The 23223-nt window shown below is 60.2% G+C and overlaps 5 protein-coding genes across 5 annotated transcripts; all 5 read right to left on the bottom strand.

Annotated features, from left to right (window-relative positions):
• Nucleotides 1-379: 379 nt before the first annotated feature.
• Nucleotides 380-4555, bottom strand: LSCM1_05080 (uncharacterized protein; the record flags this gene model as incomplete). Its single annotated transcript, XM_067322556.1, has 1 exon — nucleotides 380-4555. One exon carries the CDS (start codon nucleotides 4553-4555, stop codon nucleotides 380-382), a length of 4176 nt encoding a protein of 1391 aa, XP_067178419.1.
• A 2017-nt stretch (nucleotides 4556-6572) lies between these two features.
• Nucleotides 6573-7133, bottom strand: LSCM1_05079 (uncharacterized protein; the record flags this gene model as incomplete). Its single annotated transcript, XM_067322555.1, has 1 exon — nucleotides 6573-7133. One exon carries the CDS (start codon nucleotides 7131-7133, stop codon nucleotides 6573-6575), a length of 561 nt encoding a protein of 186 aa, XP_067178418.1.
• A 3784-nt stretch (nucleotides 7134-10917) lies between these two features.
• On the bottom strand, nucleotides 10918-11442 carry LSCM1_05078 (uncharacterized protein; the record flags this gene model as incomplete). Its single annotated transcript, XM_067322554.1, has 1 exon — nucleotides 10918-11442. The coding sequence occupies one exon, from the start codon at nucleotides 11440-11442 to the stop codon at nucleotides 10918-10920; it is 525 nt and encodes a 174-aa protein (XP_067178417.1).
• Nucleotides 11443-15088: 3646 nt separating this feature from the next.
• On the bottom strand, nucleotides 15089-15649 carry LSCM1_05077 (uncharacterized protein; the record flags this gene model as incomplete). The annotated part of the gene is made up of 1 exon (XM_067322553.1): nucleotides 15089-15649. The coding sequence occupies one exon, from the start codon at nucleotides 15647-15649 to the stop codon at nucleotides 15089-15091; it is 561 nt and encodes a 186-aa protein (XP_067178416.1).
• Nucleotides 15650-17699: 2050 nt separating this feature from the next.
• LSCM1_05076 (uncharacterized protein) lies at nucleotides 17700-19532 on the bottom strand (the record flags this gene model as incomplete). Its single annotated transcript, XM_067322552.1, has 1 exon — nucleotides 17700-19532. The coding sequence occupies one exon, from the start codon at nucleotides 19530-19532 to the stop codon at nucleotides 17700-17702; it is 1833 nt and encodes a 610-aa protein (XP_067178415.1).
• Nucleotides 19533-23223: the final 3691 nt, after the last annotated feature.

Genomic DNA, 23223 nt, shown 5'->3' with positions numbered 1-23223 from the left:
GCGGCGGGGTCAGCTGACTGCATCACCACTCGACATCTTGTTGAGCCTTCCGTGGACGTATTGCTCTTGGCTCCACTCTGCACTTACGCTTGCGAACGCACCCACCGAGACGCACAGTAACACGATAGGAGATTTGCCCACGTCTTCCGCCTCCCCCCCTCTCTCTCTCTCTCTCGCAACACCACCAGCAGATCGAGGACGGTATGCGGGAAGAGGTTGTTGGCGGGTGGGGGTGGGGGAAGGAGGGAGGTCAGCTGGCGGCGAAATCACAGGAGCACCGCAGTCAGCGTAAGCAGACGCCGGGAAGCAGAGGCGGATTCCCCTGCAGACTCTCCGACGCCTCCCTGCGTGACTGCTGCTGTCGGGCCTCCCCCCTCCCTTACTCGCCGCTCTCTTGCTCATTCTCATCTGCGCTCTTCTGTGTATGGCGACGACCGCCCGCATCGGGTACAGTCGGCTGTGCAGCGGTTGCACTGGCGGCGGCGGACGCAGAGGACGGCAAGGGGGCGGTGTCGAAGAAACGCCGGCTCGAAGTGAAGGCGTTCTCCAGCCCTGTGTACTCCTTTAACCGCGTGTGCAGGTTTGAGCAAGTGAGGTGGAGGTTGTCGAACTCTGAGGAGCTGCTCGCCGTGGCGGTAGCGAGCGCCACCTGCACTGCCTCGAGCCTCCCCCGGTACTGGGCCTTTTTGTTCTCGAACCAGTGAAGGGCGTCAAACGACTCGTAGGCGCGGAAGAGGACGAGCAGGAACGTCGTCCCCACCGCGAAGCCGTCGTCGGAGAAGACGCCCTCTTCCTTGTGCTTCTTGAGCAGCTTCTCCTTCTCTTGGATGGCGTAGTCCACCTGAAGATTTGCCAGGGCGGGGACGAGGAGGTAAAGCAGCTGCAGGTGAGCGTACCGCTCTGCTGATGAGCGACGCAGCCGGCGCCCAATGGCGTCTAGAAGAAGCGGGTAGTACTGGGAGCCGTCGGAGAGCTGCCCGAGCATGCTGCACACTACCTGGTTGAGGTTGGTGACCGCGCCGGCGGTGCTGCGCTGCAGAGTCGGTTGCCGCTGCGGCGCAGCGTCGCTGTCTCCATCGTAGGACCCACTCGGCGTGCCCTCCTCTTCGCCCTCTCCGTCGTCCGTGGTGTCGCCAGACTTGCGCGGCGGCCACTGGTTACGGGACCTGCGCACCAGGTAGGCGCTCGACGCCACTCCTGTTGCTGCGGATGCCTCCGTCGCACTGCCGCCTCTCGCCGACGTCGTCGGAAGCGGTACGAAGCGTGCTCCCTCCGCTACTGCACGTAACCCACCGCTACGCATCATGCGCATGAATCCCAGAGCGTTCCCCATCTCACTAATCAGCTGTCGCGCCTTCTCCAAAAAGGACACACCGTCGTGCGCGACGCCGAGGCGGTCCATCTCGCGGATCAGCTGCTCTGCCTGTTCCACAGAGTATTTGACGGGCTGCTGCTCCCTCTTGCGTTGCCACACCACGCGCGCGTCCTTCAGCAGGTGTGAGTGGACGTAGTCGTCATGCAAGAAGTGCGACAGGACTGCCATCTTCTTCAGCAGGTATTTGTACACGTAGTTCACGGCGGTGTTCATGACTCCGGTGCCGTGTGTGCGGATCGAGTTGGCGATGTGGCGTGTGCTGAGGGTATGCAGGTGCTTCGACGGCGTCAGGGAGGGGCGCTGGATGAAGACCTGCTCATTCAGGTTATATGTGTAGTACGCGACAAACTGCTGGATGTTCTCTGTGATGACAAGAACGTCCAGCCCCTGGTCCAGGATGCAGCTCGGTAGGTGACTGTCTGCGATGCGCAGGTGATAGATGCGAAGGGCGAGACTGCGCATCTCCTCGTACGTTTTCCAGTCGTTTGGCATGAGGGCGTTCAGGTTGTAGAACTGCGTGCTAAGGTAGTGTTCGATGTGCGCCGCGACGTGCATCCATTCATCGAAGAAGCGAAATGGCGGCAGCAGTGTGTAGCGGTTCAGATCTCGCCCGGCGGCCTCGGCGGACGGCCGCAGCACGCGGTATGGCTGACCTAAAACGGCATCGTGCGTGCGTATCCGCAGCTGGTTCTCAATTTCGGTGCACAGGGGCTGCACCACCTCCTGCTGAACGCAGTCTCGCACAAACTCCACGTAGTCGCTCAGCAGCGTCTCTGCGGGGTTCCTCACATGCCGGGCTGACATGATGAGTGAGCGACAGTCGCCCAGGGCAGACACGAGCGGCGGCAGGGAGACGGCGGCCAGCGTGTGCTCGTAGCAGTACCGGAGGAAGAGCGGGTACAGGGTTTCGCGGTGAAAGAAGAGGAAAGCGACGCTCGTGATACAGGGCAGTGCCTGCTGGTAGGTAAGCATCGCCCGCAGCTGCGCCAGAGCGATGAAGACGTCGTCTCGCTCCTGCGCTGTCGTCGCAGGCGTGGTTCGGCTGTGCTGGAGCCCTTCGCGATTCAGCGCTACGTCCAGCAGCAAGACAAGGCATGTCAAGTTATCCGCTGTGAAAGGCTTGTGAAGAAGCCGTAGGGCACCTTGAAGGGCGAGGGACTGCTCCTGCACCATTGCCGTCGGCGCCGCGGCGGTACCTGGGCTGGAGCCGTGGGTGCGGGTGAAGATGTTGTAGAGGTGCTTCTCGAGAACGTACACGATCGACTGCACGAGCGCCGCCTGAGCAGTGGCGAGGATGCCCATCTTGCTGTGGTAGGCGTCCGCTATGCGCTGCAGCAGCAGCACACCTCGAAGGACACCGTGCACCATCGGCACCGTCAGCGCCGACTCGGCATGATGATGGAGCAGAAGTAGCTGCAGCAGGCCATCTTGAATGTTACGCGATAGGGCTACGCCTTGCTGGACAAGCAGCACTGTCCTCTGAATGAACAAACGGCACGGGGGTGCGTCGATGGGCAGGGCAGACTGCATCTCGACCGCCGCCCACCGATCTACCTGCTGTGTCCACTGTGCGATGTTGGGCAGGAACTGCGAGCCGGTGGAATGGCATGCCTCCACTACGGTTCGGCGGACGAGCGCGCCAGCGCCGTCCTTCAGGGCGCCAGCGGCGGCGGTGAGCTCGGCGGGAAAGGTGCGCCACCACCACAGCAGTGGGCACAGTACATAGAGCCCTTGCAGTGGCAGCAGTGGGAAGACAGACTGCCACGCAACGACCCGCTGGCTGACATCCCCTAGCGTCGATGTGACGAGCTTGCTTACCCTTGTCGCCGAAACGGGGATGGGGGTTGTGGCGGAACCGTCGCCGGCGGGTACGGGGCTGAGGAACACTCCCTTCATGAGGTAGCACAGCCCGCAGAGAGCGGGAAGACACGCCTTCTGCTCCACTGCACGGGGTGACGAGAGGTTAGCCTCGAAGTCGTCGCACCACCCTGTCACAATGGCAACAAACTCTTCGCACAGGGCAGTGTTCTCCCGAAACGGCGGTGGCTGCGGCGTCGCTGCAGCTCGCGCGACTGCCGCGTCGCGCTGCGCGCGTGACGCTGCTTCTGTCGGTTCTGGCTTGCCCTGATTATATGTGGCCAGCGAGGCTTGAAAGAGCTTGTCGAAGCGCTGCGCAGTCACAGAGGCAAGAAGACGGCAATCTAGGAGGTCTGTCTGCAGCTTCTGTAACAGCAGGCGCATCACGTCCCCGTCATCGTCGCCGCCAGCAACGTCATCGCGCTCACAGTCCAGTTGCTGCTGCGCGAGAAGACGCTGCATCGCCTCTACACCCTCTCTGATGCTGGGGTTCTGGTGAAGGATCTCCTCGACGAGGAGAACCGCCCCGAGCAGTTCGCTTAAACTGTCCCAGAAAGATGTCAGTCGTACGCAGCGGAGCGGCGGCGACTCGCCTCTGCTTCCCTTGGAGCGATTTTCACGGTAGACGCTGGCCAGCTGGAAGAGGGCATGCGCCACGACGCCCTGTACGCGCTGTTGCCACAGCCAGATGTCCTGCAGCAGTCCCAGCAGGTACCACGTGGAGTGCAGCAGCTTCTCCTCCTCAAGAATGCTCTCCTCCTCTTGTTGCTGCGGCAGCTGCAACTGTTGTGAGGACGACGATCCGTTGCCGCCGGTATGCGTCACGGAGTGCGGACCACGTCGGACATCGCCGCTGCTCCCGTCACTGTCGAGACCCTTCTCCCAGTCTATCGGCCGGCGCCTGTAGCAGTTCTCGTTTTCATCGCCGGCCAGCGCCAGAGGGGGCGCGTAGCAGCGACGCGCCTCGTCGCTCAGCGCCTGCATCTCCACACTCAAGCTTACGAGAGAGACGAGAGAGCGGAAGAGGAGCGGATCGGCATTGGCCATCGCACTACCAAGCAAATCTGCAACCGATGACTCCTGGAACGCTCGTCTCTGCCAGGGCTGATGATAAGCACCGACCGAAGCGTGGTACGGCGTGTCGGCCAGCTGCACCGTCACCACATCGCGGTGGCGACTCCAGTAGGTGGCATCGGTCGGGTGGCGCAGCCGTTGCTGCGCTTCGAAGAGCTGCTGCTCGTGATGATCCACGAAGGCACTGAGCTGTGCGCGCAGCGCATGGGCTTCTTCCCGACGTACCTGAGTACTGTAGAACGAATCCATTGACCGCCGCTGAGAGGGCCCGCACGAGAGGAGGTAGAGAGAGAGAGGCAGGCCACCAAATGGCCACGACCCCCCTCCTCTGACCGTTGTTGTTGGTTCGAACGGGTGGCGGAGGGAGGGAGAGGGAGAGGGAGCCACTAGCTTATAGAAATTGCGGGGGTGTGGGCGGGGTAAGGAGAGGAAGAGAGGGAGGAGCTTTGTCAAGGAGCGGGTGGTGGTGGTGGTGGCGCCGACGTACCTGAAGAAGATGCCAAGGGCAAGCAACCGCAGCGAGGAACAGGGGCATGGGAGACTCGTCTCTCTCTAAATCTCTCACCACTGGCACCACGCCAAGAGAGTGGCAGGCGCTGTGTAGGCAGCGGCACACAACAGAGGACATCGGCGAAGGGCACCATGTGTACGTCTTACACGGTCTCGCTCCCGGCAGCACCCGTCGCAGAGCGCTCTTTTGCAGCCACCTGCTGCTGCTGCTGCTGCCTCTTTTTTATTGTGATTCGCTGTCATTTTTGGCCATCCGACTCTGCCACGCGGTGCCTTACAAACACGCTCACACGCTTATCTCTATCTATAGACATCTATATATCTATACATACATATATAGATGGATATCTATAGAGAGATATCAAAGAGACCTATCGGGTGATCTTTGGAGGGGAAGCGAGATGACACAAAAAGAGCGAGCCAGACAGATAGACAGAGACAGATGGACAGAGAGCGAGAGATACTCTGCCCCCCCCTCCCTCCCTCCCTCCCCATCTACACACCCAAACAGATATATCCCATAGGACACCACACTTGCACCTCTCCCCCCTTCAAACGAACAAACAGAAAAAACACGTGCCGCATGCCCCCTTCTGTCCCTTTTATTAGGCAGTGGTGGGAATGGGGGCTGGAGCGTGTGACGAGGGTGGAAGGGAGAGCGAGTAGAGGTGAGGGACCCGATCGTTCGCTGGAGGAGGGAAGGCATGTGTCTGTGTGTGGATGGGTGTAGAGAGGGAGGGGTGGGGGGGGCAAGAAAAAAATTGACCATCGCTTCTTTTTCCTCGAACGCATCTACGTTCCTTTTGTGTCCGCCATCTTCCTTTTTTTAAAGATACTTCGCGTTATACTCTGCTGAGAGAGCGTGAGGGAAGGGGGGAGGGAGACAGCGTGCCACTCCGAGGTGGGTTAGCGCGCCTCCGTCCAGTGGGGGGGAGTGAGAGTGAGAGTTATACAACACAAAAGATCTTCATAACATTTATCCACCAAAGCATGTGGGGTGGGGTCGGGGAAAGAGAAGGGGAGGGGAGGGTGGAGGTAGGGGAGGACGATGACGATGACAGTCAAGGGAAAAGCGCGAAGCACGAGAGGGAATAAAAAAATTTTATTTCTGTTTGAGAGGGGAAAGAAGAAAAAAAAAGGCACGAATCGTGCGCCATGAGTGTGGATGGATGGGGGTGGGGGAAAGGGGGAAGAGAGGTGCATCGGTTGGGTTGGCGCTGTCGCTGATGGCTGCCTTCTCAGAACGTGCGCCCCGTCTCTCCCTTTTCGTCGAACAACAACAAAAAGTACCGACAGACGAACCACCGGTGGGGAGGGCTGATCTATATGCCTATTCTACAGCAACACCCCTCACAAGCACTCCTCCTCTACGCCTTTGTGCTGTAGTCGTGGCCTCCCAAATGTTTCCTGTGTGCTTAGCATGCGTCTGCGATCGTCTGACGAGGAAGGGGAGCGACGAGTGAGGGATATGTCATACGTACCAACGCACCTACACAGCCCTTGGGAAACGTTCTCGAGAGAGAGAGGAAACTCGGCAGGGGCGCCTGAGAAGAGTGGCGGGCCATAGACCTTCCGCAACTTCGGGGCCGATGCTCCTTGCACCAGTCCCAGCCCCATCGCGCAACGTCCATCGAGCAAACCTACTCCGTCCACAAAGCCTCCCTGCGCCAAATCAACACCGCACACCACTGTGCGCTTTCGCAACGGATGATGACACGCGAGAAAAGCTGGTGCCGTGCCGACGCACGCTGGATCACTAATGCTTGGCGGCGATACCGTCCTCCTCCTCCCTTGGCGGGCGCGTCCAGGACGTGCAGGCGAGCACCACCACCGCGATGATCTCCAGGCCCCAGGACGCGACCATCAGCGCGAAGCCGGCGGTGTAGGGGTACATGCTGCCAAAGCGGTCACCGCACATGGTCATGGTGTAGACGCTGGCGACGCAGGCCCACGAGATCATGGTGAACGGGATGCAGACGGCCGCGAGCACGAAGGAGATGATGACGGGGAGACGGATCTGCGTGTTGAGCAGGATGGCGAACACGAGGGCGGCGAAGCCACACACGGACGCCATAACGCCGAAGGCGGCACCGCAGCGCATCGTGGAGGTGCGGCGCGCGCATCCAAAGGCGGCGTCGCCGGTCAGGTCGTACGACACATTGCCGCAGAACTTGCGGTAGCCCCACATGGTGTAGCAGCCGTGGCCCGGCGTCTGAAACTGTGCGGTGGGCGTGGCGACAAAAGCGAAGGCCCAGGCGAAGAAGTGGATGAGCGTGAAGGTCATCGCACCGGTGTAGTAAGAGAGGCAGGCAGGCATCTTGCGCGTGTCGTCGGAGGCGAGGTGGTGTGTGTGTGTGTAGATAAGATGGAGCGTCGGTGGTGGTGGCAAAGATCTCGACTCTGGTAAGTACGAGGTGGGGTGATCGCGCAGTGAATGATTTGCTGGCAGGATGGCGTAGATGAAGAGGAGGGAAGAGAGGAGGGCGAAGGAGGGAATCAGCAGCGGTAATCACTAAAGTTTGAGATGACGGTGGGTCGCTGGAGCACCAGTGGTGGGGTACGCAGGGCACACGTCGGGTCGGCTGCATGAGAAGGCGCGCGGTTTGCCGTGAAGCAGGAGAGACCAAAGGGGGGGGAGCGGTGCGCGTCGGGGAGGCGGACAAGCGAGCGAGTAAAAGGGCTCATGGCGCATAAATGGACTCAGGCGATTGCAGGGATAGGCATTGGGGAGGTGGCCAACCTGCCGAGGATGGGCCAAGGTTTCTCAGCAGCTCATGCGTTCATCCCTTCACCTGTTGAACAACATGGGGGGGAAGGGGCGGCGGCGAAGAGAGTAGGTAGGTTAGACTGAGGCTTGGGAGGGCGGGCGGTGTGTTGCGGAGGTCCACCGCCTTGACACTAACGGTGACATGCCGGTCGGTGCACGGATGTGCATCTATTCCTGTGTGGCATGGCTGTAGGTGTGCTACATGGCCGCGGAGTGCGGCTGATTGGGCAGTTTTCTGTAATGCAACGCGCACATGCAGAGACCCACACTCAAACAAGTTCTGATTGCACATCTCGCAGCGGGGTGGAACAACACTGCAACACTCAAGGCTCACCGCCGCGCAGCCTTTGCCTGCGCAGTGGCTCCCTTAAGAGCACCAGTCAGCTTCTTCGCCCACTGGACGTCGGTGCCCCAACGGCAGCCCTTCTCTCCCCTTCCGTTCACTCAAGCAATGTTTTGCTCCTCTCTGTCGGCGTTCGCCATTGCCACCTCTCTTGCCCGTTCTCATGTATATCTATATCCATCTATCAATATCTACTTCCCTTCAGAGAGGACGGAGGTGGGCCTCTATACCTGTGCTGGCATCTTTCATCATCACACAAGGCGCTCTTCCTTCATGAATGGCTCCGCATAACACATTACATCACACACACACACACACACACAAACGCCTCTGCCACCACCTCCCCTCCTCTGCCGCATTTTCTCGTTCCAACGCTCTCCTCTATCGCGTCCTCGTCGCTCCTCTCCCCATCCGACCTGCGGTGTGCTTCGATTCCGCAAAAAAAAAAGATCGGCGTATGGAAAAAAAACTCACCATAAGTTTTTATTATTATTCGCCACTGCAAATATTTCATAGGAGGTGGCATCGTAACTGTACGCCTGTGCACTTCATGATGGAGGGCAACTCAGTGCGTCGGATATCTGAGGGGCTTTGAACCCCCACCCTGTGTCAGAGGATCTCCCGCAGTCTCCCCATCCCTCTCTCATCACCGAATCACCCTGTTGTGACGACAGAGGGTGGAGTGCCTACGGGGAAGGGCGGTGTCCGGGGTGCGATGCTTTGCGACACATCTCGGTGGCGACGTCCTGGACGGCATGTGTGTGTGTGTGTCTCCCTGAAACTCGAAGCAGGGAAAGAGTAGGGGAGGGGGAAGTGCTCCGGTGGCTGAGTGGGGGCGTTGCGATGGAGCCTACCCGTAACGCTGCTTCGAAGAACGAAGGGGTATGGGCCTCGTGATCGAGGCCGGGCAGGGCGGCGCTTGGCTCGCTATAACGATGACAGCGTGGACATGTTACAAGAGGAAGGCTTGCCTATGCATATACGCTCGCTTGTGCGCATTCTGATTCACGTCCAGGTAGAGCGGAGACGACGACGATGACAGAGAAACGCTTTCGTTCCCTCGCCAGCGCGACACAATCGAATGGAGAGGTCATGGGCGAGTCGGCCTGCTCGGCTCAAGCGATCCAACGCCTGTGCGGTGCAGAGGTTCGTCCCGCTTACGCCGAGTCTACACTGGCAGAGAGTTGGGGTGTCTTGTTGGTGCAGGAGCCTATCGCTACGCGTCTGTACGCTCCGCGCCTGTGCACAGACAAGGGCGCCGTGCCACATGTGCGTTGGGGGCGCCGGTTTCATTCTTTGGAGAGACGAAGGAGGGTCGGATGGGCGAGGCGAGCCCTGGAGACACCGACGGCGAAGAGAAGGTAGGGGTGCATACGGTTAGTGCGAAGAGGCGGGGGAGGGGCGACCGAAAGAGAGCGCGAGGCAACGGAACAGAGCATACAGGCCGGGGGAAGAATGGTGGTACCACTGGCACAGAAAAGCACAAGGGAAGAAATCGATCGCCCCCTCTTCTCCTTCCCCATCCGATCGCGTCGCACCGCTTCAGTCCTCCTTCCGCCCCCGCCCCCCCCTAAGCTCCGCTCCTTCGCCATCGAAGAGACATACACATACACACACACAAAAGAATGTTAGGCGAGCAGAAATCGTAATACACATATATCTGCACGAGGAAGAAACACACAAACAAACCGAAAGTTCATTCAACAGTTTCCTCTATTTCTCGCGCGTACGCGCGCGTGTGTGTGCTTGTGTGTGGACGTGTCGCCTTGAATGAACGCCTTATGCCCGCGAGGCCGATGGAGAGACAGAGGGGAGGAACGGGGAGATGGGCGTCTCACTCACTGGCGTGGGAGACGACGAAACATAACAAAGCAAAACAAGAAAGAAAAAGGGGTAAGGAGGGGGGAGGGGGAGCTCGTTGTCGGGGCGCACCGCCCACGGAACGCCTCCCCTCCATGCCAACGGGGTAAGGGCTTTCCTGTCTGCCTTTTCTATGCCGATTGCCCTCCCCCCTCTCCAATCACTGCTACCCATCCTTCTCCTCTGCCATCTCCCCAGGCAGGCAGTACTACACCCATACACATCAAGAATATATATATATATATATAGATGTATGTATCATGCCGGTGTTTTCTGAGCGCTTTTTTCCCTTCTCGAGGGAGAGAGGCCGCTGTTGGCAGTGGCGAAGAGATGGGCAGAGGGAGTAAGAGTAGGGCCCTGCACGCATTGCGTCGTGCAGAGAGAGAGAGGAAGAGAGACAGAAACCTTCCCTGCGACCGCGAGTCCAAGCGTACCGACATGTACACATGCATGCAAGCGCTGACCTCTCACAATCGGTTTGGGTGCAACAACATGAAAGGAGGGTGGCGCTTAGAGGGAAGATGATGATCAGCCCGCTTCCATTTGTCTCGAACACGTCAACAGTTTGCCACACAAAGACCACTCGCACTCTCCGCATCACCGCAGCCGACCCGCCCCACAGGCCCATAGCCCCTCGTGGCGCGAAGCAGTCGCCTAGAGACACGCGTCACCGCAATGCGTCGGCTCAGTCAGCGGAGCACCGCCCCCAGCCCTGACGCCCACGGACGCGCGCGCGCAGGACGCCCCGCAGCCGCTCCTCTCCGGCAGGTCACCGCACACAGGGCCTGGCCGCCCACGTGAGGAGCGAGAAGGCGCGCTGGCGCCCCTGCGCACGGAGGCGCTTCGCCCCGTGTCCGCGCCACCAGAGGCGGTTTGTGATTTGGCAGGCGGAGGAGGAGGAGGGAGGACATCGCTTCGTCACATTCCATTCAGTGGCCTGCGAGGTTTGCAGCGCTGAAGAGTTTGGGTGTTTTTTTTGTGCCGATGGATATGGCTCCCCCCTCCTCTTCCCGGCGGGGTGAACGAGGGGTGATGGTGGCCCTCGCTTCCACCCGTGCCTTCGCCCGTCTGCGCCCTTACACCCTATACATGTGAACGTGTGCGTGCGACACGCCTATCCCAGTCGATCGACTAGAAAAAGGAGATGATCACCAAGACCAGCACGTTGATGATTTGGAGGCACATAGCCGCAACCATAAACCCAAAGCCCGGGCCGTATTCCAAGCCCCAGTCACTCCATCTCACCCCACACATCTTGATGGTGAACGCACCGGCAACGCATGCCCAGCTGATCAAAATTGTGAGGGCAGAGAGACTCGTGAAGATCAAAGGGAAGAGGACCGCGCAGGAAACGCGCAGCAGCATGAGAATGCCAAAGATAAGCGCCGTAAATGTTGTGATGATGGAGATGATGGCGAAGGCGGCGCCGCCGTTCATGTTGTTGAGACGCTGGCCACAGTCGCCGAACGCACTCTTGCCCTTCCCCGAGTAATGCACCTTACTGCAGTCCATCTTGATTCCCCAGAAGGTGAAGCACGCCTTCGTGGCCGTGGACTCGATTTGGGAGATGGGTGTGGCGATGACGACAAGCAGCAGAACGGTAAACTGGATCGCTGTGAAGATAACAGCACCGACAAAGGGGGAGAGGAGAGCCATTTTTCTTCCTTAGCTCCTTGAAAAAGGGAAAATGGAGTGAAAGGTGGAGAGGGGCGCGGAGACGGGTGTGGTGGCAGGGAGGGAGATGCAGCGAGGGCGAAGATGGTGTGATGGTCGTCGTTGGAGTGCCCAACAACAGAGAAACAGAAACAATTGGAATATGCACAGAGAGGTGGAAAAGAGAAAAAAAGTGGGGTGGGGGGTGAGGGAAGAGAGGCTTAGGTGATGGCGCCTTGACGGAGTGGAGTGCGGTGCTGTGGTCGTAGAGAAGGCGAGCATGTGCATGCGTGAGTGCCAGGGATGTGAAGCGTGTGCGTGCGTGTGGGTGTAGTGAGGGATGGGTCGGGGGAAGTGTCCCACAATGAAAGCAGAAAAAGAAAGAACGGAGGCGAGAGATACGATGGGTCGTAGAGGACCCGCAGCGCACCAAAAAAACGAGTTCGCAGCTGCAGCCAAGGCGCATACGCCATTGCCCTCCTCCCGCTCCTCATACCCCTCGACGCAGGGCGCGCACGGGGCCTGCGTCGTTCGACATCGATGGATCGTCCACCGAGAAAAAAAGGGCAGGGAAGAGGAGCGAAGGGACGAAGCACGCACGGCCACATCGAAGGAGAGCCGAGATGGCGGCGAGGTGTGCTTGAGCGTGTGCGCGTGGTCGTGCATAGGCTGTGGCCTCGGGCCACCGCTTTCCACTACGCTGCACATCAACGGCTCTGACGTTCTTCAGGAGCGACAGGAAAAGGTCACCACCATCGCGGATCAGCGTCTCGTACCCCTCCCCTTTCTCACAAGGAGAGTACAGCGCGCCGATTACTCGATCCCTTGATGCTCTCCTGCCCTTGCAACAGCGAGATCAGAAAAGGCGGGGGGGGGGGAACGCTGACGATACCCGCTGCGCTGAGGCGAGTACCTCTAGCTGTTTTCTAACGCGTGACGTGCGATGCCACCAAACGCGTTGGCCATCTTCCTGAAGAGGCAGCAGATGACTGCGAAGCCCGCTTCTACACTCTCGTGTGCTGTAGGCAGAAGCTACCCGAGAAAAAGCGCACAGAACCGCAACATGAGGAGGCTGTGGAGCACCGCTTCCGTTTCTCTCGAACACGTCAACAGTTTGCCACACAAAGACCACTCGCACTCTCCGCATCACCGCAGCCGACCCGCCCCACAGGCCCATAGCCCCTCGTGGCGCGAAGCAGTCGCCTAGAGACACGCGTCACCGCAATGCGTCGGCTCAGTCAGCGGAGCACCGCCCCCAGCCCTGACGCCCACGGACGCGCGCGCGCAGGACGCCCCGCAGCCGCTCCTCTCCGGCAGGTCACCGCACACAGGGCCTGGCCGCCCACGTGAGGAGCGAGAAGGCGCGCTGGCGCCCCTGCGCACGGAGGCGCTTCGCCCCGTGTCCGCGCCACCAGAGGCGGTTTGTGATTTGGCAGGCGGAGGAGGAGGACGGGGAGAGAGGGCTTCCGGGCCTCCTCAAGCTCAGAGTGGGGCGGCAGACGCATGCGATGCCACGCGCGATGAGGCGTGTCGCTGCCCTGCCATCGAGTAGATAGAGGTGCAGAGAGAGTGAACGCTCAGCAAACAACAGCAGACAACGGACGTGAGCGAGCAAAAGTGGCCATGGCGCGCGGCTGCTGAGGCGTGTAGGTTATACACACGCGAATGTATGTGTGCATGCGCATGTGGAGGAAACGGTGGCCCCCATGCAGAGAGAAAAGGAGAGGGGGGGACAATGCGGTGCGTGACGATGGGTGCGAGCGGCGATGCTCACCTCTCCTCCTCCCCTCCCCAGGGCAGTAACACGGAGAGCACCATCGAACATGTGTGTGTGAGAGAGTGCCCTTGCAGGGTGACGCGGGGGCGGGATGGCGCGTGTCACACGTGCCAGGAAAAGAGAGGGAGTGAGTGAGGAGAGGGAGAAGTGGGGTGAATTGGCTGAGCTTATGTAGAATGAATTGGAAGTGGGGAAGGCCGTGTGCTTGCGTCTGTGGGGTGGGGTGGAGGGAGGGAGGGATGAGGACGCCGAAGGAAGGAATTCTACCCCATCGGCTACCTCACCCACCGCTGCCGCATGACGTGGCTTCATTTCTCTTCCTGACCCACACGACGACGTGGGGGCGGGGTTGGGGTGAGGCAGGGAGAGTGGGAGCGGGAGCGCACCCACTGCTTCCTGCCATGCGCCTGACGACGTCATGAAGGTGCGCGGGCACACAGACATGCCGCCTTTGCCTCGCGTTTCGCTCTCCTCCTCTCGATTCATGTTTTTGTTTTCCGCTTCAAGACACTCTTCTCGGCAGCGATGCGTCCCCTCCCTGGTGAGGTCCCCCATGCACTCACACGCGAGCGTGCACTTTCCCACCGTCCCCCTCTCCCACACGCTGGGCGAGGCACTCACGGAGGAGAGGACGTCTGCCCAACAGCACACCATTTGTGAAGGGCTGTGGGGATGGACTGAGGGAAAGGGAGAGAGAGATGAGGAGGGGGAGGAGGAGAGCATAGAGAAAGAGGAGGCGGCGGGGATGCTCGGATGGATGGCGGTGGTCATCGTTTGGCAGCGCAGGAGGAGGGAGGAACGGAGAGAGAGGCAAAGATGACGAAAGGGAACCAAAGCAACAGCAGCCACTGGAAGGGAGAGAGGGGCGGGGAGGCGTTGAAAAATCGACGGAGCACACACACACACACACAGGAAGACAAAGCGAAAAGCGGAATCAGTCCCAACAACGCCGAGGGCACTTGACGGGGTGAGCGAGAGGAGAGAGGGGGGAATTTTAAAACTTTGATAGCTTACGGCAAAAGATTAAGATCTTTTTTTTGATTCCCGACGCAGTCCGTTTTTGTGAGTCGGTGAGCGGTGCTTCAAGTGGCAAGGTTTTTCTTCTGAATGTGTGCTATCTGCAGAGAACGTCATGGGAGGAGGCGGGTGGTAGTTGTGGGCCGTGAAACGGAAAAGGGGGAGTCCACATCACCTTCTCGCCTCTGTCCATCCGCACACTCGACGGGACACACACACACACAGACACAGATGCATACACCCAAGCAGATAAAAAAGGGCGACAGCAGCATATCTTCTGCTTTGATGCCTCCATTATCAACACGCATATCACCCATGCGACACAGAGCAGCAATCAACAGTGACACAGGCACCCTCCCCCCTCCCCCACGCTCATCACACAGACATATATATCGACGAAGCAGAGGAGGCTTCAGCAGCCTTCGACACAGCGGAAACGAGAGTGGGAAAGAAAGGGCTCACAAATGGTCTTGCCGGGTGGCAGTAGTAAGCGAGCGAGAGAGGTAGAGTGGTGCTGGCGAACACTGACTGCGGCAGACACAGCTGAGCTGTGCACAACGCAGACGACAGTACACGAAGACACGCACGCGCAGGAAAAACGTGATTAACAAGCATTCAGATGCATCCACGCATGTGAGAAGGGGATTAGTAGAGGAGTGCGGAGGAGGTGTGTGTGCGGATGGGTGGGGGGAGGGGGAAGGGACGGTGATGACGACGGGAAAAAGGGGGCCTTAGCGAGTGGAGGGGAGAGGCGCTGGTGCGCGCGTACCATCCACGCCGAAACAGCCGTAAACCAATCACGGCCCATATTCTGACTCCGCATCCACTGCGCTTTACTCTTGACTGTCTGCCCTCCTAATGCTTGGCGGCGATACCGTCCTCCTCCTCCCTTGGCGGGCGCGTCCAGGACGTGCAGGCGAGCACCACCACCGCGATGATCTCCAGGCCCCAGGACGCGACCATCAGCGCGAAGCCGGCGGTGTAGGGGTACATGCTGCCAAAGCGGTCACCGCACATGGTCATGGTGTAGACGCTGGCGACGCAGGCCCACGAGATCATGGTGAACGGGATGCAGACGGCCGCGAGCACGAAGGAGATGATGACGGGGAGACGGATCTGCGTGTTGAGCAGGATGGCGAACACGAGGGCGGCGAAGCCACACACGGACGCCATAACGCCGAAGGCGGCACCGCAGCGCATCGTGGAGGTGCGGCGCGCGCATCCAAAGGCGGCGTCGCCGGTCAGGTCGTACGACACATTGCCGCAGAACTTGCGGTAGCCCCACATGGTGTAGCAGCCGTGGCCCGGCGTCTGAAACTGTGCGGTGGGCGTGGCGACAAAAGCGAAGGCCCAGGCGAAGAAGTGGATGAGCGTGAAGGTCATCGCACCGGTGTAGTAAGAGAGGCAGGCAGGCATCTTGCGCGTGGTCGGCAACGGTGCCAAGGGATGGGTGGGTGGGGTAGATGGAGAGGAGTGTGTAAAGGAGGGGTTAAGCTCTAGGGAGGCGAGCGAGGGGAGAGAGGTGTGGGCAGGGCTTGCTGCAGTCTGAGGACAGTGCTGTGATTTCGGCGCCATCGTTAGCGCAGCAGAGGCAGTGGGAGGGCGACACCGATGCGGAAGATGAGAGGAGGCGGGCGGGTAGGGGCGGGGAAAAGTTGAAGAGGGGAGATGGCAAAGGGGACGACGACACGGTGGGCAGCTGAGCAGAAGAGCCTCGTCTGTCTGTGTGTGTGCTTGCTAGAGGAAAGATGTGTGTGTGTGTCGGGGGGGGGAGGGGGAAGGGCGGAAAGAATGCGGCCCTTTTCTTGGTTCGTTTGCACACACACACACAGACAGACACAGACAGAGAGAGGCTCAGCACCTGCGTGCGCGGGCACACCTATGCATAGCCTCCCCCCTCCCCCCTCTCCACACACATACAGACGTAATGGATAGCTGCCCCGTATGATGTCCTCCATCGCGCACTCGGGGAAGTCAAGCCCTTTCGTCTTTGACCTTTGGCCTATCTGTTGTGAGTGACACTCGTGCTGCATGAGCGCCGCCGTCGTCGCTGGAGGAGCGCGCCAGGAGGGGGAAGGGTAGAGACGGAAGCAGGTTGAGGCGGCAGGGAAGGAAGAGGTGAAGCGGCACCGATGAAAGGGCAGTGCCGCACAAAACTGCACACGCGCCTTCAGCGCGATGAGGAAGAGCCGGGCGCTTCCAATCCCGGTGTCGCGTGTCTCTTTGCGCTTTGTCTGCCCCCCTTTTTTTCGGGTTTCTCCTTTCCACAGCATTCGCACCCTCGGCGGTCTTCACGCCGACCGACGCACTCCACGCGCCACGCGGTACACTCCATTTCCACCAGGGCCGTTGCGGGTGGGAGAGATGAAATGAATGCTGCCGTTCGACAGCGGGAGAGCAGCGCTCCACTGCTCTTGTCACCTTCACCACTGTCGCGAGGGCACGGATGCATGAGAGCCTCAACACTGATGAGACGCGTTGTGTTGAAAAACACCGCCACGGGGTGCTTTGCTTGTAGCGCCGCACATCAAGAGCCGCCGATGTGCCAGTGCGCGGGCTCCGCATACACGGCTGCAGGCGGGTAGATCGGCGCTGACAAAAAAGAAGAAGACCTCCACGGCCACGCCCGGGGCGGTGATAAGCTCGGTGGCCATTCTCTCTCTCTGTCAGGCGCGCAGTCCTTTGCGTGGATTATATATATATATATATCTTGGTGTGTGTGTGTGTGTGTGAGGGAGGGGGCGGGCGGGAGGCGGAGAGAGAGGAAGGGTGTGTGTGTGTGTGCACCCGAAATGCCGGAGAGGTGGTGGCATTCTGAAAGCAGAGAAAATTCAATGTGATGAGGACAGAAGAGGCAAAGAGAGAGAGACGCAGCGAAGGGGAGAAGGCGGGGGCGACAGAGATGGTGACATGACTGAGCGAGAGCGCGGACGGCAGCACAAGTGTGAGACAAAATCACGCCCGTATATACATGCGCACACTATGCCAAGCGTGTGGAGCAGAGCAGAGAGTGGGAAGCCCCTCACCCTCCGAAAAAAAAGAAAATCGGGAGGTAAAGGGTGAGGGGGGAGAGACGACGAAGAAAGGCTGAAGATGACAGAGGGGGGGGGCTGCGTACCATACATAGCCGTGTGCGCATGCGTGTGTGCTCAAGTGAAGAGATTATGCGATACTTGCCAGTGATCTGTGCCATGAGGAAGTCGGAGGACACACGGTACAGAGTACGAGAGAGGGAGAGAGTCAGGCAAAGAGTTCCCCATCGACTGTCAACATGAACCAGCGCACACACGTGCACACACACATACACATACACAGAGCGAGGGATGCCCCTGTGACTTTGCTCGTCACAGGTACCCGAAACGGAAGCGGCGCGGCGGCGAGGGGGCATAACCACCACTGCTCGTGCCGCCTAACGGCACCAGCGATCATGCGCTTCCGTTATGCCCCTCCCCTCCCCCCGATACGCTCACTGCCGGGGGAGCAGCAGGCGCTTGATAGAGTCAAAATCGACGTCGAACGGAATAAAGACGACGCCGCTGGGCAGTGTGTCGAAGCGGTCCGAGACAACCCACACCATTCGCTTCTTCAAGGGCATGTTGGCTGGCATCAACACCTTGCCAGCGTTTAGGGTCCCCATCTCACGACTCATAACAGAGCGCAGAAACGCACCAAGCTGCGTTTCGTTTTCCTTGATCGTGCGCACGAAGCGGTCCAGGTGCAGCACGAGGTTGCCCTCAGCCCGGTGCTTCCACTCCGTGTCGACGCTGAAGTCCACCGGAACGTGGCGGCTGACGTGCTCGAGCGCCATGATCGCGTTGTCATGCTGGCGCTGGAAGTTTTCCACACGCTTGAGGTTGTCCCTGAGCACGCGGAGCATTTGTCCCGTGTTCATCATGGACTGGTTGAACGTGATTCGACCGTCGCCGCCGATGCGGAAGCCGATTTCCTTCCGCGCCCCGGCGGTGGCGGTCTCCGGCATGGCCGAGCTTGGCAGGGCACTGAAGAGGTGCTCCGCGATGCGTATCTCACCACGCTTTTTCAGCAAGTCGGACTTGACGTTGTACTTGGACAATGCGCGACGTATGGTCACCTCTTCTCTCATGAACCGGCTAATCAGGTCTTCTTGCCACTGCGTGGGGCCAGCGATCGGGGACTCCATCGTTACCCGGTGCACGTGAAACATGTCGGCCACGCGTATGAGCTGACGCTTACGCTCTTGCAGCTTAGGGGCAAAGCCGACGCGCCACTCCTTATGTTTCTGCACGCATTCCTGCCACACAGGCTGTGGCAAGCCGAGCAGAAATTCCTCCCACGTGGGCATACGCTGCACCGACAGAACAATCGATCCATCCGGTGCGACGAAGTTGTCCTGGGACTTGAGGCTAAGAACGATGCACACGGACGGACGGAACGCGCGACCGCGGTGCACCTCGTACATGCGCTCGATCCGCTCGAAGGCGACGACGAAGCGCTCGACGGAGGAGTGGCTACCTGCCATGCGCAGGTCGAAGGGACGCAGGCTCCGCTCCGTCATGAAGTCTTGCACATCCGGATCCACCTCCCCGTTGGGGCCGATGATGGTCTTGAAGGGTACGTAAGGCGCCGTGCTGCCGCCGCCACCACCGCCGACGGCCGTTGTGTACTGGCCCGCGCCGGTGGGCTGCACCGACTGCGTCTCCGGTAGCGATACCAGGTAGCTCACCCCGTCTTCCACCACGAGCAGTACACTGAAGCGGCGCAAATTTTCAACTGCCTTCTCGCCGCGGATGTAGAGAGAGCCGGACTGGATGAGGTGCTCATTCTGCTTGTCATCGGCGTACCGGAGCACTGACTCGAGGCTTACCTCGACCCTATCGCTCTCAAGCTCGAAGTCTTCGTAGATGCCGGCGTCCATGAAGAGTTTCGTCAGTTGCTGCTTCACGATGCAGCTGTCAGAATTGGGTGTGATGGTGCACTCAATCGCCCTCAGCCCCGCTGCTGTCGCCGACGATGCCGCTCTGACACCGCCGCCCCTACTGGCCGCGGCTGACCCGTGAGGCGGCTGCAACCAGAAGAGAAAGGGCTGAGGCATGTTGCTCGGGCCGCGTCCGTTGACATAGGAGGAGGAGGACGACGACCCCAGCACCTGGTTCGCCCGCTCGTGCATGAGGGTCTCCAGCCGAATCATCTCCTCGCCGTTGTGTTGCGCCTTTTGTGCATCGATACCCCATAGCACGTCGGGGTGCGCGCCGGCCAGCTTTAGTTTTCGGAACATCTGTGCCAGCGACTTGGCCTTCAGGCACGCACGCGACGCCCGCATCTTCACACCCGCTGCCGTCCCCCCACCCCTCCCTTGCTCACTGGCAGCCGAGCTGCGCCGCCTTTCGATGCACCGGTGCGCGCGTCAATGCCGCGCACGCAGCAGCGACTCCTTTGATTCGTGCGAGGCCCTTCGCTTTGCCCCTCTGTATGCCACACCAGGTGGGCGGCAGCTACCCGAAGGAGGTTGTCCCCGCACAGGGGGGAGGGAGAGCAGGGGGGGGAAGAGGTCGATACGGAGTAGCAGGGGCAATGGTTCGACACCGGCAATGCACAGCGAGGCTGGTAAACCCCGCGCCATACTCACACACATACACAGACTCATCGCATAGGCGATGAGAGCGCAGGGGGAAGCGAGAGGGAGGGGTAACGAGGAGAACGGAATGAGAGGGGGGGGGCCGGAGGTGGTGAGTTGAAGCGGCCACACGAGAGGGTGGGGATTTGGGGAAGAACGAAAGGGAGGCGCGGCTTCGCATAGCCACAGCGACACAGATGCAAGAGCGAGGAAGGGCCGTCGAGTCGCACGCACATACCCTATTCCATTTTTGTGCCGTGGGGCGCTAGGCTCTCTCTTCACGTTTGTGCGTCAGCGCTCTACAGGAGGCAGTGAGGGGCACTCATGCGTGCGCACACACAAGCACACACACACACACACGCATATATATGCAAACATGCCCATAGACGCGTGCATGTACGCATATAAAAACGCTGAGCGTGCTGCCTTCGCTGACCCGGTGGAGATTATTTCTTAAAGAAAAGGCGGAGAACGGGAGCAGTCCACGGAGACGGGTGGGTGAAGGCGCCACGCATATTGGCCTACCGCCCTCAGGAACGAAAAGGCATACACACAGACGTCTAGACATAGTTCATCCACCCTCATGTGCCTGCTGCAAAGACAAGGCAAAGCGGTGGCCAAAGTTACCGGTTCCTTCCCACGACTAGCCCCCCCCCCACCGCCTCGCATCCAAGTGCTGCCAGTGCTACATCCATTGCTTCACTGGAGTGCCGACCACACAGCCTCGCTCTCCGGCTTCACTCTGGGTGCAGTTTGGGCCGAGATCGCGCTGCCCAGCTATGCCGCTCCGAGTCGCTATCATCCCCGCCATGAGAGGCAGGGCTGCTGCTGCTGCGCTTGCGCGCGTTGCGGGTGCGCCGCCCCGATCGGGAGCAGCTGGCCCCCTTTTCGTGTGCGATCGAATCCATATCTTCCGCGCCATCGCCCATGTCCTTTTCGCCCAGAGAACAGGCGGTGGTGCCTACCACTGCCGGTGGTGGCGACGCTCGGACGACCTCGTGCCGGTGCCCTCCACTATCCATGCCGTCACTGTTGAGGTTTCTACTGGCATTATACTTGGCCGGTATCGCCTCCGCCACGGCACGCGCGTGATCGACGAAGTTCAGGTTGGCCATCACACGCCCCATGTCCGCCTCCTTTGCGGTCCATCGCTCTTTCCTGGTCACCGGGTCGTAACGGGGGTACACCTCGACAAAGCCGAAGGACTCATAGAGCCGCTTCGACGCGATTGGCGACGAAAACTCAATGCGGCGGTCGCCGTCCACGAGACGCTTTTCGATCGCCATGTTGAGAAACGCGCGGTGCCGACCCCGCAGGCTCCACTTGAGGAGCTCTACCGCCATTAGCAGTCGCGCGAGGCCTTTTCGCTGGTACTGGGAATGGGTGGCACTCAGCGTGATGTGCACAAAGTCGGCCACATCTAAAATGGCGAGGCACTCCTCCATGAAAGGCGTTAGTGCAGACGGCTTCAGAAAGCCGCGCTGCAGCGAGCTCTTGAGCTGTGTGATGGTGGGCTTCAGGTTGCCGTAGAGGTCTCGGCCATTAGACAGGATGAGAGAGCAGATGCGCCCGCTTATCTTGGACTGCAGCGCGATGCCCTGCACGTATGGGTGCCAATGATTTTGCACCTCTTTCAGGCAGTAGGCCGGGTAGTCAGCTGAGAAGGTGGCGCTTTGGATGGCCTCTGTACAGCAGTCGAGGCACTCGGCCACTTGCTGTTCCGTCAGCGTGTGCGCGGGCAGGTGCAGCATGCTGTAGCCCAGCTGCTGAGCAGTCTCTTCGAGTGTTTGAAGCAGGCGCCGAAGCTCATCGACGAGCGGCGAAGGCAGCGCTTGATCCGGCACTTCGCGGAGCTTAAGAGGCAGATGACGTGGGGCCGGCGGCTGCCGGCTCATCAATGAGAAGCCCGAGAAAGGAAAGCCGCTTTTGGAGGGTAGGGGCAACACAGGCGGCACCGACGCAGCGGCGACGGTACGGTATCCCGTGCCATTGCTACCGCCTGTTTGCGAGACGGTCACCCCATTCACGGTCGCGGCTGCCGTTGAGTCGGCAAGTTCGGTTGGTGCGACTGGAGCGTGCGCGGCTGAAGACCGCGTGACTGAGTTGCAGGCAATTTTGACGGACTCGCCCAAAGGTGTCGTGATGGAGGCTGCAGCGGCGGTGGACAAGCTCGTTGGCGCAGAAGTCGGCGTGAATGTCCCAGCGCAGAATGGGCAGATAAAGTTGCGCTGCCGCTGGCGTAGCCGAAGCTCTTCGCAGTCGACGCCAACGCAGGCGGGGTGGCACCAGTTGAGGCATCGGCAACACTCGAGGAGTGTCTCGCTGGGCGACACGAGAAAGGCATTGCAGACACATCGCAGAAGACCTCCGATGATGACGCGCCGGGAGAGGGAGGAGGCGCCCCCTTCGTTTCCGACGGCCATGGATGCCGCGCTACCTGCCATGGCGGTGGTGGGCGAGGAGACAGAGGAGACGCGGATGGGTGCGAATGCAGAGCCGCCTTGCGCGCTCTCCCCGGGTGCGGGGGGGTTATCTGAGAAAGAGGATGTGGAAGCTGCCGCGCCTTCCGTTTGCCGGCGGCGCCGGTTGCCGAGCGGCGACACGAGTGGGCTGCCCGCGGCATCGTCGTGGTTGTCTAGGAGTAGAGAGGCGGTGCCGCGCAGGAGAGAGCGCGTGATCATGCGACCCTGAGGCACGACGACGACGATCGGTGCCTCCAGCGAGGCAGGCAGTGGAGACGCTTCCAGGCTTGACGGCGCAGATGAAGTCAGCATGCCAGCACCATCCATCGACTTCGAGGCCCTTGAGCCGCTGCTAACGCTCTCGGGGGTAATCGCCCCGCAGCCACCTCCGCCCAGCGCACCACCAATAGAGCTGCCACCGCTTAGTCGACCTCGACCCCGGCCCCTGCCACGTCTGCCAGCGCCGCGCATTTTGGAGGTGACTGTCACGGCCGCCTCAGCATTGGCCGGGCGAAGCGAGAATGACGCTGTCTCCGCGTCTAGATCGCCGACTGGCACTGCTGCCGCACCTCTGCCACGCCCAGGTCGCCCACGTCTACGACCACGACCTCGGGGCATGAAGTATTTTGTGTGTGTGCGGGTGCGTGTGTGTGTGTGTCTGTGTGTCTGTGTGCGCCAAGCGCGATTATGCGGTGCGATAGACTAATGCTTCAGATGACGCGGCTGACACTCTGACCCCTCTTCCACACCTCTTCTCTTCGTTCAGCTGATGCCTACGAGAGGCCAACGTACCATCACCACAGCGAGCCTTTCGAATACGGCGCGCCCACCCGCCTAACGCACTCCCCCTTCACACACACACACACACGCATACAGACACACACCGGACAGAGGCGAGAGGCGAGAGGAGGGGGCGGGGGAGGAGGTGACTTCCG

The sequence above is a fragment of the Leishmania martiniquensis genome, chromosome 24, assembly GCF_017916325.1.
Source record: "Leishmania martiniquensis isolate LSCM1 chromosome 24, whole genome shotgun sequence".
Lineage (NCBI taxonomy): Eukaryota > Euglenozoa > Kinetoplastea > Trypanosomatida > Trypanosomatidae > Leishmania > Leishmania martiniquensis.
This window is presented reverse-complemented; position numbering and strand designations above follow the sequence as displayed.